Here is a 16,626-nt window from a genome sequence, read left to right as displayed (position 1 = left end):
TCGATCGTTTACTTCAACAACAGAACGGGAACGTCAGTTGACGACGGCGCGTGCCAGTCAAACAGGTGGCTTGACCAATGGCAGAGCGGCAAATTGGGCACCGGAAGTGGCATTCAGTCCTTTCCGCGCGCTTTGCTGTCTTCAACTGACGTTCCCGTTCTGTTGCTAAATCAGCCGATTAATAATTAGACTAGAGCAAACAAGGTCTCAAATCCCAGGATAGAAAACTTATCAGTATGCACAAGCTTTCGACTCCATCGTGGGATCGTTATCTAGTGATGGAGTTGTTGGACTTTTTGTCACGTGATTTATACGTGATTTGTAGATCGCGGGGAGCTCGTAACTGGCGTTCCTGTTCAAAGATTTAGCCCGACAAAATATTTCGATGGCCTCCCTGACTCTTTTCTTAAACATGTCGTCTTCTCTCGCAAGGATCAAGGAGGAGATGATATCCAAGGTTTGAGTAGTGTATTGATTATAGTAGTAACAATTATGAACTATATACTAAGATCAGAACCAAATGATGCTTAAAGTGCTACAGAACGATTGTGAAATTACTGGTACTGAGTAACAGTAGAGCATGATTGTACTAGGATAAAGATAATTGTTCGGTTAATAACAGACTTTGTGTAGTTATACAGCTGGAAAATTTATGGTCGTACTGCTCAGCCACTTTCCTGGAAAAAAAAATTGCTTTTGGTAGGTAGTATTTTCATTCTTCACGACATTCTACGTATACCCCGTGTATCTAATATTTCGCACTGAGTTACTTGTTCCTTTAACATGTGGGAATCTCATTTTAGAGGGCCCGCGAAACTACAGACTAATGTGAAATATAATCCGAAAGGCCGTTCCAAAGACGAACCAAATAATATAAGTTAATTTTCGTTTGCTTTGTTTCGCTCTTGCTGTAGATTTTCTGAAAGTCCGTTTCCGGTTTTTGTAGTTTTCCCACAGAAGCACAATAACAGCTCACACTTACTAAACATGCACTTCTATCTGACTAAAGTTACTCTAAACAGCTCAGACCACGAACTTACGGTCCCCGCTTATAAGACTTATAACGAGTTCATCCCCTGGAAGTGTGAAACTGACAATCATCAAGCGGACGAAAGATTCGGCTAAGCCAGCTAAGAGGAAGACAGTTTGACTTCACATTGCACTTTAATTCATTTCAAGCTGAGATCACGGTGTCAAAAGCGTCACTTTTCTTATAAACCCCGTTTTGGACACACTGAGCTACTGTGAGCTACCAACCAACACACGTCTGGTCGACAAGCCCATTCACTCAAAAGAGATCAAATTTCGGTAGACAAATTTCCCCATGCATCTTTCCCCTGATTTATTTCTTTTCTTTTTAGTAAAAACATGTGAATGGCCCAAGACTCCTCGTTCGTCAGTTTTTATCAGTTCTCATGGCTGGCGCCCGGTCTGGTTATAGGATAGCAAGCTAAGATGGATGGTACAAGTTAGGATGTGCAGTGCTAAACCTAATTTTAGTTTTCCTAAATTTTAGCACTTCGTCCTAAAAAACCTTTTATTCACAAAAACCACGAAACATGGCTACATGATAACGTAAAACCATCCTCTCCTGGTAAAACTTGATGTTCGTAAGTCAGTTCATATCGGGAAAATTAGAGAAAAGGTGGCTTCTGCTAGCAGGCATAAATTAGCCAAATAGAGTAGCTCCTATTAAGGCCCCTTTACACGGAAATTTTTTCAACGAGCGTCAACACTCCTTGATAAATAATCCTTAACATCATAGTTTTCAATAAACCTCTTGAACGATGTCTTCATTAAATTAGTACTATAAAACATTGATTTCTGAACAGCGCAAGAAAACAAAATGTCTAAGTACAGTCAAAAAGAAGGATTATACTAACACTACAGGGGCAGAGCCGTGATGGGCCTTCATTACACGGGGATCCTTGAGGAGATCCCATGAAGTTTGGTACCTTTTGGGCCAAGAGAATTAGCTGTCCAGGTGTTCGTAATCACATCGATTTGTAGTTAAAACTACAGTTGACTCCAGGTTAATAGAAAAACGGGGAATTGGTAACTCTCATTAGATTGCGAGCAGTCTCTTATTTGTCTTTTCAGTCACAGTAGATCGAGAGTAATTATAAGCGCGAGGGACGAGCGGCTAGGCCACGAGGAACTAGGGCGCAAGTCCTTTTTTTCTCTCTCAATCTCTCTTCCTTTTTCTAATTTTTTTTTTTTCACAATTTTTTTTTCGCTCGCTGCGCGTGGCTCTCAGGAAAGATGGGGGACGACCGCTCAGGTCAAATCAAATCTCGCGTAAATCTAACCAAGAATTAATTTCCATTCGATTTATTGTAACTAATTACCCTTGATAATTCGAACTCGTGTAAGAATATTATAGTGCATATGAGTGTCTTATTCATATGCTGAATCTCTCCCTTGGTTCTGCGCATTACAAAGTATCGCTCAGGGTAAAACTCTTTTCTTCCGGACAAATTAACCTCAAAGGTTTGGGTTATCCGGAAGTCAACAACAACAACTACAACAACAACTTTATTACCTAAGTTGAACTCTCACTAATTTACACCAAAATTAAGGCAAGACTTCACTTAAAACAATTAACGGTTACCCAGAAACACTTGAAAGCTAATCCAGCTGATGAGCAACAGAACTTTGAAACAGACAGTATTTTACCGTACGGAGAACGAAAATAAACAATATCACACGAGCAATAAACCTGTTTAGCTTGTATGTTTTGTTTTCCCAATAGAGCGGGTCCCAGGAGAACTTGACCCATTGTCTTTTCATAAATTATGCGTATATTTGCATGATTATGCAAGTGAATAAGAGGAAATTGAAAAAAACGGTTCCCTAGAGTATTATCACTTGACCTGTATTGGGAAAACAAAACATACAAGCTAAAGAGGTCTATTGAGATTATTTTCGAAACCAACTAACAAATAGTAGAAACACAGAAAGAAAAGTATTACAAAAAAAATACTAGTATGAACGCTACTAGATAATAATTTCACTGAAATGATCTAGCTTTGATTCATGATACGTCTACAAGGTATTGCCCACAATTTTGATTTGAAATCCTTTCTTTTAATGCAGAGTACTTTAATGCTGTCGTCTAAATCATTGAAAACGTTAGAGGCTGCTAAAACGTACGTTCATTAAACTTCCAAAAGTACAAGTGACACTGTGTAAATTCAAGACTTTGCGAGAAGACGACAGTGGGTCACCTTTTCCCTAGCAGACCCTCTTTTAGCCTGCGAATACAGCCGTCTCTCCCCGTTCCGCAAGTTCACAGGGGAGAGACACGTCCCTCGCAAGTCTCTTCCACGAGACACCCCTGGCGGCGAGAAGTGAGGAGAGATGACTGTATTTGCACTACATACAGGCTACGTCTTTTTCACTTTTCCAGTAGGGAGACCGAGATTTAAAAGTTAACTTGAAATACGTGTCTCGCAAACCCTCGAAACTCGGGGTGAGCCCCAGACTTTCAGTATTTGAGCACTAAACTCTGACAGGTAGAGTTCCTATCCAACTGTCCAATACGCTAATCGCGATGAAACCCGGGACCCGCGATGATCGTAATCAGGGAGAATTGAAGCTAGGCTTCTTTCTTTCAGATTCAATGATGTGGAGAAGCCTAAGTTATGCAGACAAACGGGGATTAAAAATTAAAAACAAAAATTAAATCGATACCCCGAACCAGCTTCGTAAAAAAATCGTGACTAGGAATGCGACCCGCTGCGAGTCAGAGCTTCAAATAAGACTAAAATTCATGCAGACTTTCATTGGTGGAAAGATCATTAGCCATCTCCGATAGTACAGTCAAACCCCGCTTTACGGACATCCGCTTAATACGTAGACTACACATTCTATGGCCCCCGCACGAATTTTGAATGTAGATCACGAAACATGCACGCTGTGTACTACATTGAAGTTTGAGACCATCCGATTGAATCTGATTTTTAAAAAGAGGACCACAGTGTAGATGACAAGAAGATCTTTGTCGAACTATCATGCATAATAATGTAACAGTAAACCAGTGAATTAACCGAGTATAAGATTTTACTTCTCACGAATTTAAAACGACAGTTACATTTACTCTGGTGAAGTAATGTGAAACTGAATAAAGATAGCGTCGTCTACAATGTAGCGCCTTTTTTGCAGTTCTTCCTGGGATACGAATTTAGCAAGGCCCCGCCCAATGTTCTCTTCTTTTACAGGCCTCTCAAAGTTTCTACGTTTGGAGTCTGAAGTAAAGGACTTAACAATGTTCTCCCTGTCGTTTGCATTTTCTTGTTGATCAACTAACGTAAACGTCACCTTTTTCTGGAAAGGCCAGGTTAACATGGCATCGTATTCTCCTTTTATTATTACAAAGAAAATTGACAGGTGAGTATTTTTTCCAACGCCATTGCCATTAGAATACAATTGCAACTTGCATTTATATCCACATATGTAAAATGGAGAGCTTTCTTTTGTGGCTTCCTCTCCACTTTTTGCTTTTCTTAAGACCTCACTAAAACCGTCTATCTTCCACGCAAATGATTCACACTTTTCTTCAGAAAAATGTATGTGTTCCTCCAGAGCATTGACCCTTTCCTCAAATTTTTTTGTGGTCTCTTCAAACTTCTTTTGTGTGTCACACTTTTCTTCAGAAAAATGTATGTGTTCCTCCAGAGCATTGACCCTTTCCTCAAGCCTTTTTGTGGTCTCTTCGAACTTCTTTTGTGTGTCACATAATTTCACACAAGCTAAGTCAAGATGAAGTCTCATGGCTGCTTGAAGATGCGATTCAACCTCTCTTCGCTGAATCTGAAGTATATACATAGTATCATGTAAAGTATAAACATAGTACAAGTACTTGTCATTTATACGTTGTTTTGCTAGATTTATTGGTATAAAATTGCGAAACATCCGAAAACTTTAAATACCTTTTATATGTGAGGACATACATATTCAGTTCAGTTGAGTGGATTTCAAAAAAGCGCTCAACTCGGGTGGCTCTCTCGGAATGACGGAATACACGGAATATATAGTCTAAAATACGGAATATACGGAATACTCTAAAACACGGAATTTACAGAACATTCTGTAATTGATTTGACCTGGACTGACAAAAAAGCAGAGGCAAAGAATACACGATTGTTTTGAAATATTAAAAATTCAATTTTCCTTTTGCCGTACGCTATAGACCTGATGACGGTTTTGAAAGCCATCTTGACGGGTGAAGGGTTTTGTATATATCGGAATCTACTGTCGGATGGTTTTCATAAAACGGCTGTTCTCAAAAAAAAAATTGTAAACTTAAGCTTCACAGCAAAGGATTGTACTAACAATTAATGCATGGGGGCCGCACCTGTGCCTAAATTTGTGCGGTCGCGTGCTTTAGATTGTCCAGACATTTATTTGCAATATTTCATGGGAAATTTTAGTCGACAGGAAGAATAATTTTTACACACAACATTGTATATTTTCACGCGGTTACCTTCAAAACCGTGATTAACGTAATGATTCAATTTAGTGCCCTCCTTCCAATAAGCGCTTCCTTTCGAATATAAGCGCCCCGTTTGAATGTGTTTTTGTTAATAACCGCCCCCATTCTGCTAAGCGCCCCTACTCTAATATTGCATTAGAGTGCGGGTACGTATCAACCGAGGTTCATCTTCCTTTAATTGCTCACAAACGAACGGTAATGCCACATTACAAAAACAGTGGCCTTATGTCCATGTGACGGTGCATAAACTCTTCAAACGAATGATCTCTTCTTCAAATTTTGTGGCGATTGCTCGGATGGTCGTTCTGGCGAGAAAGGATCCAGGGGCAGCAAGTCTGTTTTCCAGTCTCCTTGATCCAGTCACCTTGACTTGCACTTTCTTCTCACTGCGGGCTTTTTTAAGAAAGGTTATTACAAGGAAGGAAAGTTCCATCGGTACATGTCCAAAAAGTTTATTATCAGCTTCAAGCTAAGTCCCTCACGTTAACTGAACATTCACCGTCAGTATTTGTTACTGTTACAGTTTCTGTTATTGTTCGTTTTAAATAAGTATTAAAGTTTCTTTTAAACATTCGGTTGTTTCTCAAAAAAGAAATAAGCACCCTGTTCCGAATGAGTGCCCTCTTTTGAGGCACCAAAAGTAAATAAGCGCTTCGGGAGCTAAATCAAATCATTACAGTAAGTCTGTCAGTTTTTACTTGTCACGCGCATAAAACATGGTTCGAGTTATTGAGGGTAAAATTATATAGAAATGATCTGAAGAGAAACAAAAATTAGTATACTTCGAGTTGGCATGAGGTTCGTGTCAGTAGCGAGGGTTCGAGATATAGGAGTCGACTGTGTACATGTATACCTTAAAATTCCGAAAAGAAGCCCCTCCATGTAATTCTGTATTTTAGAATATTCCGTTTATAATTCATTAGAGGAGCAAAGATAAATTTATTGAATGTCAATCAGACTTAAGAAGATATTCATTCGTTTGATGCTACACTGAGATCTGTTTCGTAAGGTCAAAAGATGACCAGACTCATCAGGCAATTTAGGGAATATACATATTTATAAAATAACTAAGATAGTACGCGCGTTCTGATTGGTTAAAAATCTATGGTTTATTGTGCCAGTAAACTCATAGTTTAGGGATTGTTTTTGATTTGGCGATGTTCGGATGTTGGGATTTTCGGATGTTGGGAGAACACTCGAAAGCGCTTCTTGTTTTCCCAACATGATCCTGCGTGGGTTATCACGCCGGTAAACCCATAGAAAGTGTGGTCTATTGCTTAAATAAATACTTGTATTTTGGGTAGAATGTATTTCGTAGAGCGCTCAATTCATTTGATCGAAGACCCTTGACTATAACTTCACAGGAGTTCAGGATTCAGGAGTAATTATCGTCTATTACGACGGTGCTGTTTCGAATGGTTCGAAATTATAGGACCACACTCATCAGGCAACTTCAACAATTGACCGTTAAAAGTTAAAGCTGGCAGTAACATTTGGATGGTTGTTATGGGGATGCGTTACATTCAAGAGATTGCCGGACTTAACTTTAGCTAACAGATGGATTGTGTCTTAGTTACGTTAGTCTAAAGTTCCTGAGTACATATCTGTTTCTATGGGGGCATGAACTCAGACGCTTGTTCGTTTCGCTTGTTTAGGCTACACAGCTCTTTTTTACAAATGTTGATGAATTTTTCATAAAGACAAAGATTACATTTTTTGCTAGTGTTGCTGTAGGGTTTACGTTTCTATTCCAGGCAACTTCAAAAGAAACTGAAACAAACAAACAACAAGAAGTCAGCAACGTGTTCAAATCGAATGGTCTTAAAGTCACAATTGAAGCTAACAAAAAGATTGTCAACTTTCTTAACCTTCAGCATCACAAACGGGAGCTACAAGCCATACATGAAGCCTAATAACAAACTGCCGTATGTCCCGACCAACAGAGCAACCACCCCCCTGCACTACTGAAAAATATCCCTCTCAACATAAGCAAAAGGTTAACTAGCATTTCATCCAGCAAATAAGTATTTGACGAATCCATTGCCCCTTACCAGAAAGCTCTTACAGAAAGTGGATACAACATACAATCCCCCATAAGAGAAATGAACTAGCGAGTTCATACCCCCACAGAAACTTCGGAACTTTAGAGTAACAAAACCGCCAAGACACATTCCATCTGTTACCTAAATACAATCTCTTGAATGTAACGCATCCCTATTACAACCATTCAAATTTTACTGCCAGCTCTTAATTTTTACGCTCAATCTTTGAAGCCGCCTAATGAGTGTGATCCTATAATTTCGGACCATACCAAACAGCACTGTCGCTATAAAAGATGATTACTGCTGAAGCCTGAAAACCTGTGAAGTTACCATTACATATATACATATACTTTATTTGACTTCGAATTTGGAGAAGTTAAAGATAAGCTAGTATCTTCGAGTTAAAAGTATGGTTTTAAATACAGTACTACTATTAAAAATAGTCAATACATACTTTTGAATCTGGCGCATGAAATCAGAAAAGTCAGAAATTCTAAAAGAATCCGGAAGAGAGTTCCATAGTTTTGAAGCTAGGCACGAAAAGAAGTGAAGACCATAAAGTACGAGTACTTTTCGGAGACGGTAGAGATAGTGAATCGGATTCCCTTAGAGTAAAATTTCTTCTTCAATTGGCATTTTGCAGGAAAACCACTGAAAGATTTTGATTTTAATAATAATTTAACATATTAAAAATTAACTAAAAGTGTTAAAGCTCACCTGTTTGTGTTAGTATTACCTTAGCTTCGCAGCCCATATGGTCAAAATACGGACAGGAAATTATTGAGAGCGGACAGTCCTTTTCAATGTGAGGTGAAATCTGCAAATTAAAACGAGATATTGTCGACTCAGCTGGGAATCAGTGCAGACGTCGATCGAAGCCGGACTGTTTACTCGAAAATTAGCTGTTTTAAAAACAGAATGTATCCGCGTCAGCAATATAGTGCCAAGATGATTTAGAGAAGAAGGGAAAGCGCGCGATGCACTGCTTTCCATCTTGATCCAGCCCCCTCTCATCATACATGTCGGCTGCAGGGTGACTGTCTGATGTCAAAGTTTAGAATAAGCCGAAGATAAATCTGAGAATAAAATGAATTGAATGAAGGGAAAATAAATTGAGAAGGGCACTTTTTTTTGACAATTAAGTCTCTTAAATAACTTAGTTTTTTTTTCTGATGTGCCTTACTCGCCAATCTGAGGAGGAGGCGACGTCAATTAGGAAGTAACCTTTCCTTCAACTTGGCAAGACTGTCCTGCTTCAGAGAAAGGTTGGAGAATGGAGGTCAGTGTAACCGTTACAAAAGGACGGTTGCCTGAGGCTACAAGGAAGCTATGCAAAGACTTTTTCTTGTCTGGTGGACTTTCTTTATATTAATTTTCTCTAGTCTCATTCTGGGAGGAAGGAATGACGCTGCAATTGCAGCTGTGCGTGTGTACGAGTTTATCAAGTGAACCTTTCATTTTCAAAACTTTGTTTTATTGAAGAGACGGCACACATGCAAATTATTTATCTCTTTTAATAAATATAGGTGTGTGCATAACAAATACCAATTAGATTTTGTTTCGTTAGTGAATATTCAGCGTTTTTGCGGGTGTTAACTCCGGAGAACCTTCTTTTTTTAATTTGCATATTTTATTACGTATCTTAGGGAAAAATCAATACAACAAGTTAGTAGACGAAATGTGAAGAAAAATTGATTTTTCAGCTAACACAAGCTGTATAAATGAATCTAAGGCAGCTGTTGATTGGGTACAGATGTTCCCTTGAGGCCTTGTTTTATAAAGGTTATTTGGCTATTGTTTCAACGAATGCGCTTAATACTGTAAATCTTGTATACCTCTTCTCTCGGAATGACAGCTCCACAGTTTTGAGAACAGCTTAATGGGAATTTCTTACATTCGGCATGATGAGCCTAGAAAATAAAATCATTGAAATTACCGCGAAACCTGAATTAAGAGGTCACCGCTGATACAGCTGGAAAGGCCAACTGACCGCTTATTTAACTAAATACAGGTGAACTAGAAGAAAATGAAAATAACTCTGTGGAAGGTTGGCAAGTGGCCGATTAATGCAGGTTACCATTTATTGCGGTTGATGTTGTTGCTGTTGCTGGCTTGTTTTTGAAACAGCAGATTTCACCTCATTTAATAGTCTTCTTGCAGATGCCAACGGTATGCTAATAATAAGCTCCTTCTACTCTACAAGCTCGCAAAAGCAGGGCAATTTAGTAATCAAGATTCTTACCTCAGTTTCACACTCTGGATGTGATTCACTGCAGTGAGTGCAAAGAAGAATCCTCCATGGACACGTGGTGGTCACGTGTTTCTGCAGAATGTTCCTTGTCATAGTGTTAAAGCAGTTTTCGTTTGTGCAAAACACAATTTTGAGGGGACACGTTGTTAAGTGGTTCTTTTTTAAAAAGAAAATAATTGGTTAGTGTTCATGCGTTGACATTATGCCCAAACTAAGCTGTTTTGTTGTTAGCTATTGTAACCTATTATATTTATTACTACTACCATCAACTTACCTCGCTAATACGGTCACCCGTTATCACGGCCAAATTTTTTTGGCCCATTAGTGACGGTAGTAACAGGGTTCCGCTGTATTGCTGGTTTTCAGTGTCACGCCACTCAAAATATATCAAAATAAAAATCAAAACCTTTCACAAAGTCCGGAATCTGGGAAATGAAAGGAGGTAAATATGCAAACACCCTTGCCAATATTCAGGCCAGAAGAATATTTCTTATACGAGATATCCCATTGAAGAAATGTTTTACCTAAATTTATAGAGATTTGTATATAGACGCCACGCTGGTGCCCACCTGGATGGGCACCAACATGGCGGACGGAAACCAACAAAAACATCTGTTACCGAGTTTTGGTACAAAAGCGTGAATTTATTCCTCGAGGAACTCATAAACATTAAAGTAATACTTTTTCTAATACATGAACTGTTTAGATAGCAAAATTCCCCGAAATACGTCACCTTTTTGCAGCTCTCTCGGCTGTCATGTCATCCCAGGGCGTATGGAAAAGCCGGAATCCGGAATCCGGAATCCGGAACCGGATCCGGAAACGGAAACGGAACCGGAACCGGAACTTACATTGAGACCAGGGTAAACTGGGAAGCTCTGAAACCGGTTCCCGATACCCGTGTGGGAATAAAATTCAAGATGGCGTCCTCTGTTATCATTGTTTTGAGAAATTTTCAGCACAGTGATCGTGACACCAAAGGTATACTCACATTCGGAAAGTGACTTGCAAAAAAAATGGTAAGTGCATCCTACTGTTATTCCTAGCAGTCATAATCTGTGACTGCAGCTGTAGGTCGAGGAATTTTCGACAGATCGAGACTACAACTAATCAGAAGCCGATTGACTGCGAAAAACAGCCATTATTACTATGTGATGTTTAAGACCGCTGTGTTATTCATTTTCTTCTCCGGAGCCTAAGTTACTCATTTGTTAAAAGGGCTCTGTGTTTCAACCATTGTGAGGAAAAGGCAGCAAAGGGAGGAGGAGTACTCATGTCAATCATGATCCCAAAATGCAACGCTTACGCGTATATGAAATTCTCGAAGAAAAATTTTGCGCCGTACGCAAAAAATGCGACAGTAAAAAATATAATGACAATAAATAAATATAATGTGGGGATGAAAAGTCTTGATCGAGCAATAATTGTTAGTGACACTCTTAAGACAGAAACGTCTCCAAGTTTTATTTCTTAGGTTCCGGTTCCGGTTCCGGTCCGTTTCCGTTTCCGGCTCCGGATTCCGGATTCGGGCTTTTCCATACGCCCTAAATTCCACGTCACGCTGTAACTTAGAAATTCAGGCGTACGTACTCTATTACAAAACCAAGAACCCTTTTGAAACGAAAATTTGTTTGAAACTTAGTTTTCAGCTGCTCTAATACATCATGAAAGTAAAATCTCGGTAGGATCGATAGTTTTGTAGTTTGAATTTAGCGACGTCATTTGCAAACCATGAAGTGACTATGCTACACTCTCCCGGGCTCAGTCATATTCAACCTACTTAGTCAAACGGATGTATGTTAAATAAATGAGATCTTTCTTCGCTGTTCTACAGTGATTTTAGCTTGTCCAGCAGTTTGGAGCCACGAGTTCTGCACAGGTTATATGTTATATGCATCCATCAGTGCTCCGAGCTCCATCAGTGTGAAGTAGGAGTGATGAGAACTCTCAGAAGGACAAGACGATTTATTTAGAAGGGCTTCCACTTTCCTTTTAGAGTTTCGTACTAGCTTTATCTCTTACTGTTTCGCTCTTTCCTTCTCTTTTCGTCTCTTTGTCTTGGTTAGTTTCACTGACTTCAGTCTTCAGCTCCGTCTTCCCTTTTCCTTTTCTTTGACCCGTTTACTTTCTCCCCCGTTCTTCTTTCTCCGATTAATCACAGATTATCTCCACTTTTTAAACTCTGTCCCTTTTAACCTTTGTAATATACGTCTTGCTCGTTAACATGCAGTTAACTCTCAAGGTAAAAATTGATCGTAAAAGAAAACCAATGTCAAGTTGAGGACAAGATGTCCGAGCAATAAAGTGCTGATTCAGCTGATTCCAGAAAAATAAACTGTCAACTTATTAATATCAACAGTCCATCTCCTATAAAAAAAACTAGTTGATCAAAGGATGTCTTGCATATTTAAGTCATTTGACAGTTCTTGAACCTAACAAGTTATGCACGAAAATGATGCACTTTCCTCTGCAAAATGTATAGCATAAGTTGAAAGTATTATGACAACTGATAATACACAACTCTTGAAGCCATGATGACTTCTGCGCTAGTTACAATGTGACCAACGATTCTATTCATATTCTTATTTTCATTTTCTTCCTATTTTAATGCTAAATCACGGTGGTAGAAACAACATGGAGTGGCGCCACTTACAGTTTTTGACCTTAGTTCACCAGTCCACTGGCAACCGTCGCTTGGACATTTGATGATGAAGGAAAGTATCTTTCTTTCTGTTGCCTTGTCAGGGAAAATGTCCTAAAAAATAAAGAGTTAAATTAACGTTCGTTCATTTGTTTGTTTGTTTGCTCAAATAAATATACTGCGAGCATGGTGTTTTAACCCATTCATTTTCCGGGGTATTTTGTCTAGTCGAGCAAATTTTTTGGTGAACAATTCTGGCAAGGACCACTTGGACAAACGTTTAGAGAGGGAAATTAAAATTGAAGGCAAGGCTGATCGGACAGCTGATCGAGGGATATGAATTTATTTGCCCAATATTTCGACTAGACAAAACTAGTCTTCATTAGGGGATAGAAAAGAATAGAATGGTATTAGAATAAATCAAGAGCCATAATGATGAATATGCTGATATATATACTGAGACACCTTTATTAATGAATGAAAAAGAGGATCATATTAATCCAATGTATTGCAACTTTTATTTATTTACTCATTTACAAATTTATTCTTCATATTGTTATCCTATTTACCCTTTTTTCCTTGATGTTGTAAATCCCCTAAATTTACCTTGTGATGATGTCTAAAATGTATCAGTTCACGTGTGTAGCTTCGTCCCAACACTGCCTACCTCACATGCTTTAATTGCTAAATGTAGGTAGTGTGCTATTTTATGTATTTCATTGCTGTTAACGAAGTTGTTGTTGTTGTTGTTGTTGTTGTTGTTGTTGTTAATATTAGAAATCCCCCGGAAAAAATTATGAATTGTCTATAAAATATATAAAGTGAGGCCTGGTCCTGCATGCCATAAAGATACTCATTAAACTATTAAGGATAGCAGTGTCAGGTCAGCTTTGGCTAATTACAATTTAGTAAAATTCAGCTAGTGGTCTATTATCAATGCTGCGTTCTGATTGGTTGAGCTACTACAAGCCTATATGTTACAGCCCAATAGTAGCGAAAAGCGCCGGCTTTGACTACCAAAACAATGGCGGCTGAATCGCGCTTTACAAGCTAAAGTTGTTTTGTCTCGATATTTTTTACTAACTATTTTCTACTAAAAACAATTAATCCCCTCGCCCTCATGGCCTCTGAGTCAACAGACCATTCGGCATTCGGCCTCATGGGCTATTGACTCAGAGACCATTTGGGCTCGAGAAATAATTGTTAAATATAAGTTAGTGAGTAGGAAAGACTAAACGACATGGTAAGCAGGCTCAGGAGCCGCTGCTGGTCAGCTTCAATACTACGTGCATGGTGAGACGACCGGCAGTGTAAGAGATCACCTACCCTATCTCGTATTAGGATGTTCCTTTCCACAGGACAATTTAACGGTTCCCTGTTGAGCTCCAACCTATAGAAAAAACCAGCATCAGAAACCTTGCAGGGCTGCAGCAAGGCCTCAGTAAGGCGAGATGTTGTCCATGGTGTACTAAATTTCGATTGGGAGAGAAGTAGACCGGCTCCAGTCCACTGCTTGCAGTACTGAGAATTTAAACTTAACTTAATTTTGTATACCACAAAACAAGGACATAATTATGTGCAGTGGAACTTCGATATATAACAAAGGGCCAAGGCACTAGCAAAAGATTTTTTTCCATATATTTTACTATTACTGGGGCAAAAAGTCGAAAAAAGTATATATCGATCGTTATACCGAGGACTACGCTAACTGAAGTTCGTTTTATCGACTGAGGTTCCACTGTAAAATCATTGCACTCCACTTCAACTCATTATCAGCCGATAGTAGTCAAACTTTCTTCAGTTTTGCAAAGCCTGACAACAGGGTCAAAAATTTGGCTTTCTTTCCTCAGAAGATTCTGAAAAGCATACACCGTGCATGTCTACCGTGGGTAACGCGAAAAACAATTGCATCGTTTTATTGGTTTATGTAATTCATCCGCTAATTGTTGTTGCAATCAATTAGCAATCGCTGGGTTGCTAATTGTTGTTGTTGCTTCGCTTGACTAAGTGAAAACAAAATGCCAACAAGTAAAGGACTCGTGCGTTGAAAAAAAAAAACCTTGTGTAGCAACTGAAAAAATAAAACAACCTATGATAAATAACAACCTATGATGTCTCAGTTGACCCTCGGCAACCAAGCCAACAATAAGAATAATTAATGACAGGTCATTAATATGAATAGAACTTGCGCGATTCCGAGAATTGAGCCAGCTTTGTTTTATAAATAAAAGCCTTGAACTAAAAACCTTTCAAGTAAAAGTTTTTTTTTTCTTTTTTGTGCTATGTGTTAAAACTTTGCACAGCTCCCATGTTTGTTCGCTCACCCAAACGTAAGCCAGAACATAGCGAATTTCAGCGAATTTTCAGTCGACGAAGTAGCTCGGACAATCAGTGCAGGAAGTTGTTCCGTCTTGGAGTGCATCGTATTTAATTGCGCTTTATTAGCCTTAGGACAGTTAAGAGAGACTATGATTTTAAGGTCGACAGCAATGACGAGCGATTTCACTTAGTCAGGGCTTTCTTACAAAATCAGTCTCTGTCGACGTATTAGATCCACGTAGCTCGCCGAGACTTGGGCATTGCTTCGCTGGGTCATGCTTCGGTAAGCATAAACACTCTCTCGAAGCCAGTAATAACATCTAGCTAGACTGACTATCGATGACATAGGCATGATAATATTTAACTCAAACAATTAATAGAACCACCAACCGCCTGAAGTGTTCATCAAGACACTGCCTACAAAATCGATGCCCACATTTTCCCGTCTGTACGGCTTCCTTCAATGGCAGATGACAGATTGAACAGTGCAAGTCTTCGTCGACTGTATTCACAAACTCATCATCGTATCCGCTAGGTAATGTAACTGCTAGTGCTTCAGCCATATTCTACCTCTAGCTATTCGGTAGGGAATTAAGGATGTTCAGTGGGCTGTGAATCACGCGACGCAATGGGTGGAATCTCTCATACATAGCACGCATATTTTGACTGCCAATCACACTTTACTCTGCTACACAGCCGTTTTTAGTGTCGTCACGTTGCGTGACGACACTAAAAACGGCTGTGTAGCATACTAATCACACTTATGCCAGTCTGCACTTATGCCATGCATAACAAATGCCTAGCATAGACTAGCATACATTATTGTGCAGGAACCCACGGGGCTAGGGGCTTTAGTAGGCTCCGCTTAATACAGATATAGGTGTAGTTCTCTGGACACAGGTTTTTTCTATAAAAAGTATGAGGAGAAAAGTTCGAATCTTATTGAGCCTCCTGTCCGCCAAATACTGACTTGAATTCCAAAATTTCTTAGCACAATTTTTAAAATAAATCCAACATCCCAGCTGTAAAATCGACAGCAGGGAAAAGGATATATAGATTTAAAAAAACAAATTTCAAACGTCGTACTAATACCACGTGCTACCAAAGGCCTAGCCCTAGACCACAATCGTCCCCGTCTGAGTCACTTTCAAATGGGAGACCCCCCCCCCCCCCCCCCCACGTCTCTCCCCGATCCCCTCGAGCACAACATGTGATTTAAAGAATTTCTTAGACTTGTATATCTGCAAAATTTGACCCGAAACTAAGACTGAAGAATGATTCACGATATGTTGCGAGTTATGGGAGACTACGTATAAGACTACTAAGGGTCTACGTATAAAACTGCCTTGAATAGACTTGTTATATTGCAGAAACGTATCATGAGAGGAATCGCCAAGTCCTGTTTTGATGCACCCAGTGCTTCATTATTCTATGAGCATAATTTTCTTTATTTAAGTAATATCTATATGCTACAGATCGGCTTATTTATGTTTTCCTTTAAAAATAAGTTACTCCCAGTAGGCTTCCATGGTATGTTCTTGTCTAGTTCTCAACTTCATTTTTACAATACAAGAAATGCCATGAATTACAGATCTCAATTTTCTAGAACCAATTGTAGGAAATTTACCATAGCATTTCAAGGCCCAAATTTTTGGAATACCCTCTCTGCTGAACTCAAAGACGAATCTTCAAAAAAATGTCTTTAGAAAAAACTTACTCAGATTTTTAGTTCAACAAGCTTTTGTCCTAATTATTTCCATATTGTTGATTAATAATTTATTGTATAACCTAGTTCTTCTTTTTGAGTGTTAGTTTTTCTCTTTTCCTACTTAATTTTTAGACTATTAACTAGAATTTTATTTTTCTTGAACTATCAATC

General features: G+C 38.9%; 1 protein-coding gene across 1 annotated transcript; it reads right to left on the bottom strand.

The window, feature by feature from the left end:
* Positions 1-2,522: 2,522 nt before the first annotated feature.
* On the bottom strand, positions 2,523-15,328 carry LOC140942520 (TNF receptor-associated factor 4-like). The gene is made up of 7 exons (XM_073391437.1): positions 15,138-15,328; positions 13,755-13,818; positions 12,441-12,542; positions 9,779-9,943; positions 9,372-9,446; positions 8,273-8,353; positions 2,523-4,812 (listed from the first exon to the last, which is right to left on the bottom strand). Exons 1-7 carry the CDS (start codon positions 15,308-15,310, stop codon positions 4,096-4,098), a joined length of 1,377 nt encoding a protein of 458 aa, XP_073247538.1. The 5' UTR covers positions 15,311-15,328; the 3' UTR covers positions 2,523-4,095.
* Positions 15,329-16,626: the final 1,298 nt, after the last annotated feature.

Source organism: Porites lutea, chromosome 7 (genome assembly GCF_958299795.1).
Source record: "Porites lutea chromosome 7, jaPorLute2.1, whole genome shotgun sequence".
Lineage (NCBI taxonomy): Eukaryota > Metazoa > Cnidaria > Anthozoa > Scleractinia > Poritidae > Porites > Porites lutea.
This window is presented reverse-complemented; position numbering and strand designations above follow the sequence as displayed.

Excerpts from the sequence above, each read along its gene's own strand:
- LOC140942520 (XM_073391437.1), bottom strand. The coding sequence starts at position 15,310 with ATGGCTGAAGCACTAGCAGTTACATTACCTAGCGGATACGATGATGAG. Across the intron at positions 12,543-13,754 it reads ACATCCTAATACGAGATAGG|GACATTTTCCCTGACAAGGC; the intron begins GTAGGTGATCTC and ends TTTATTTTTTAG. Across the intron at positions 9,944-12,440 it reads GTGAACTAAGGTCAAAAACT|AACCACTTAACAACGTGTCC; the intron begins GTAAGTGGCGCC and ends TTTTTAAAAAAG.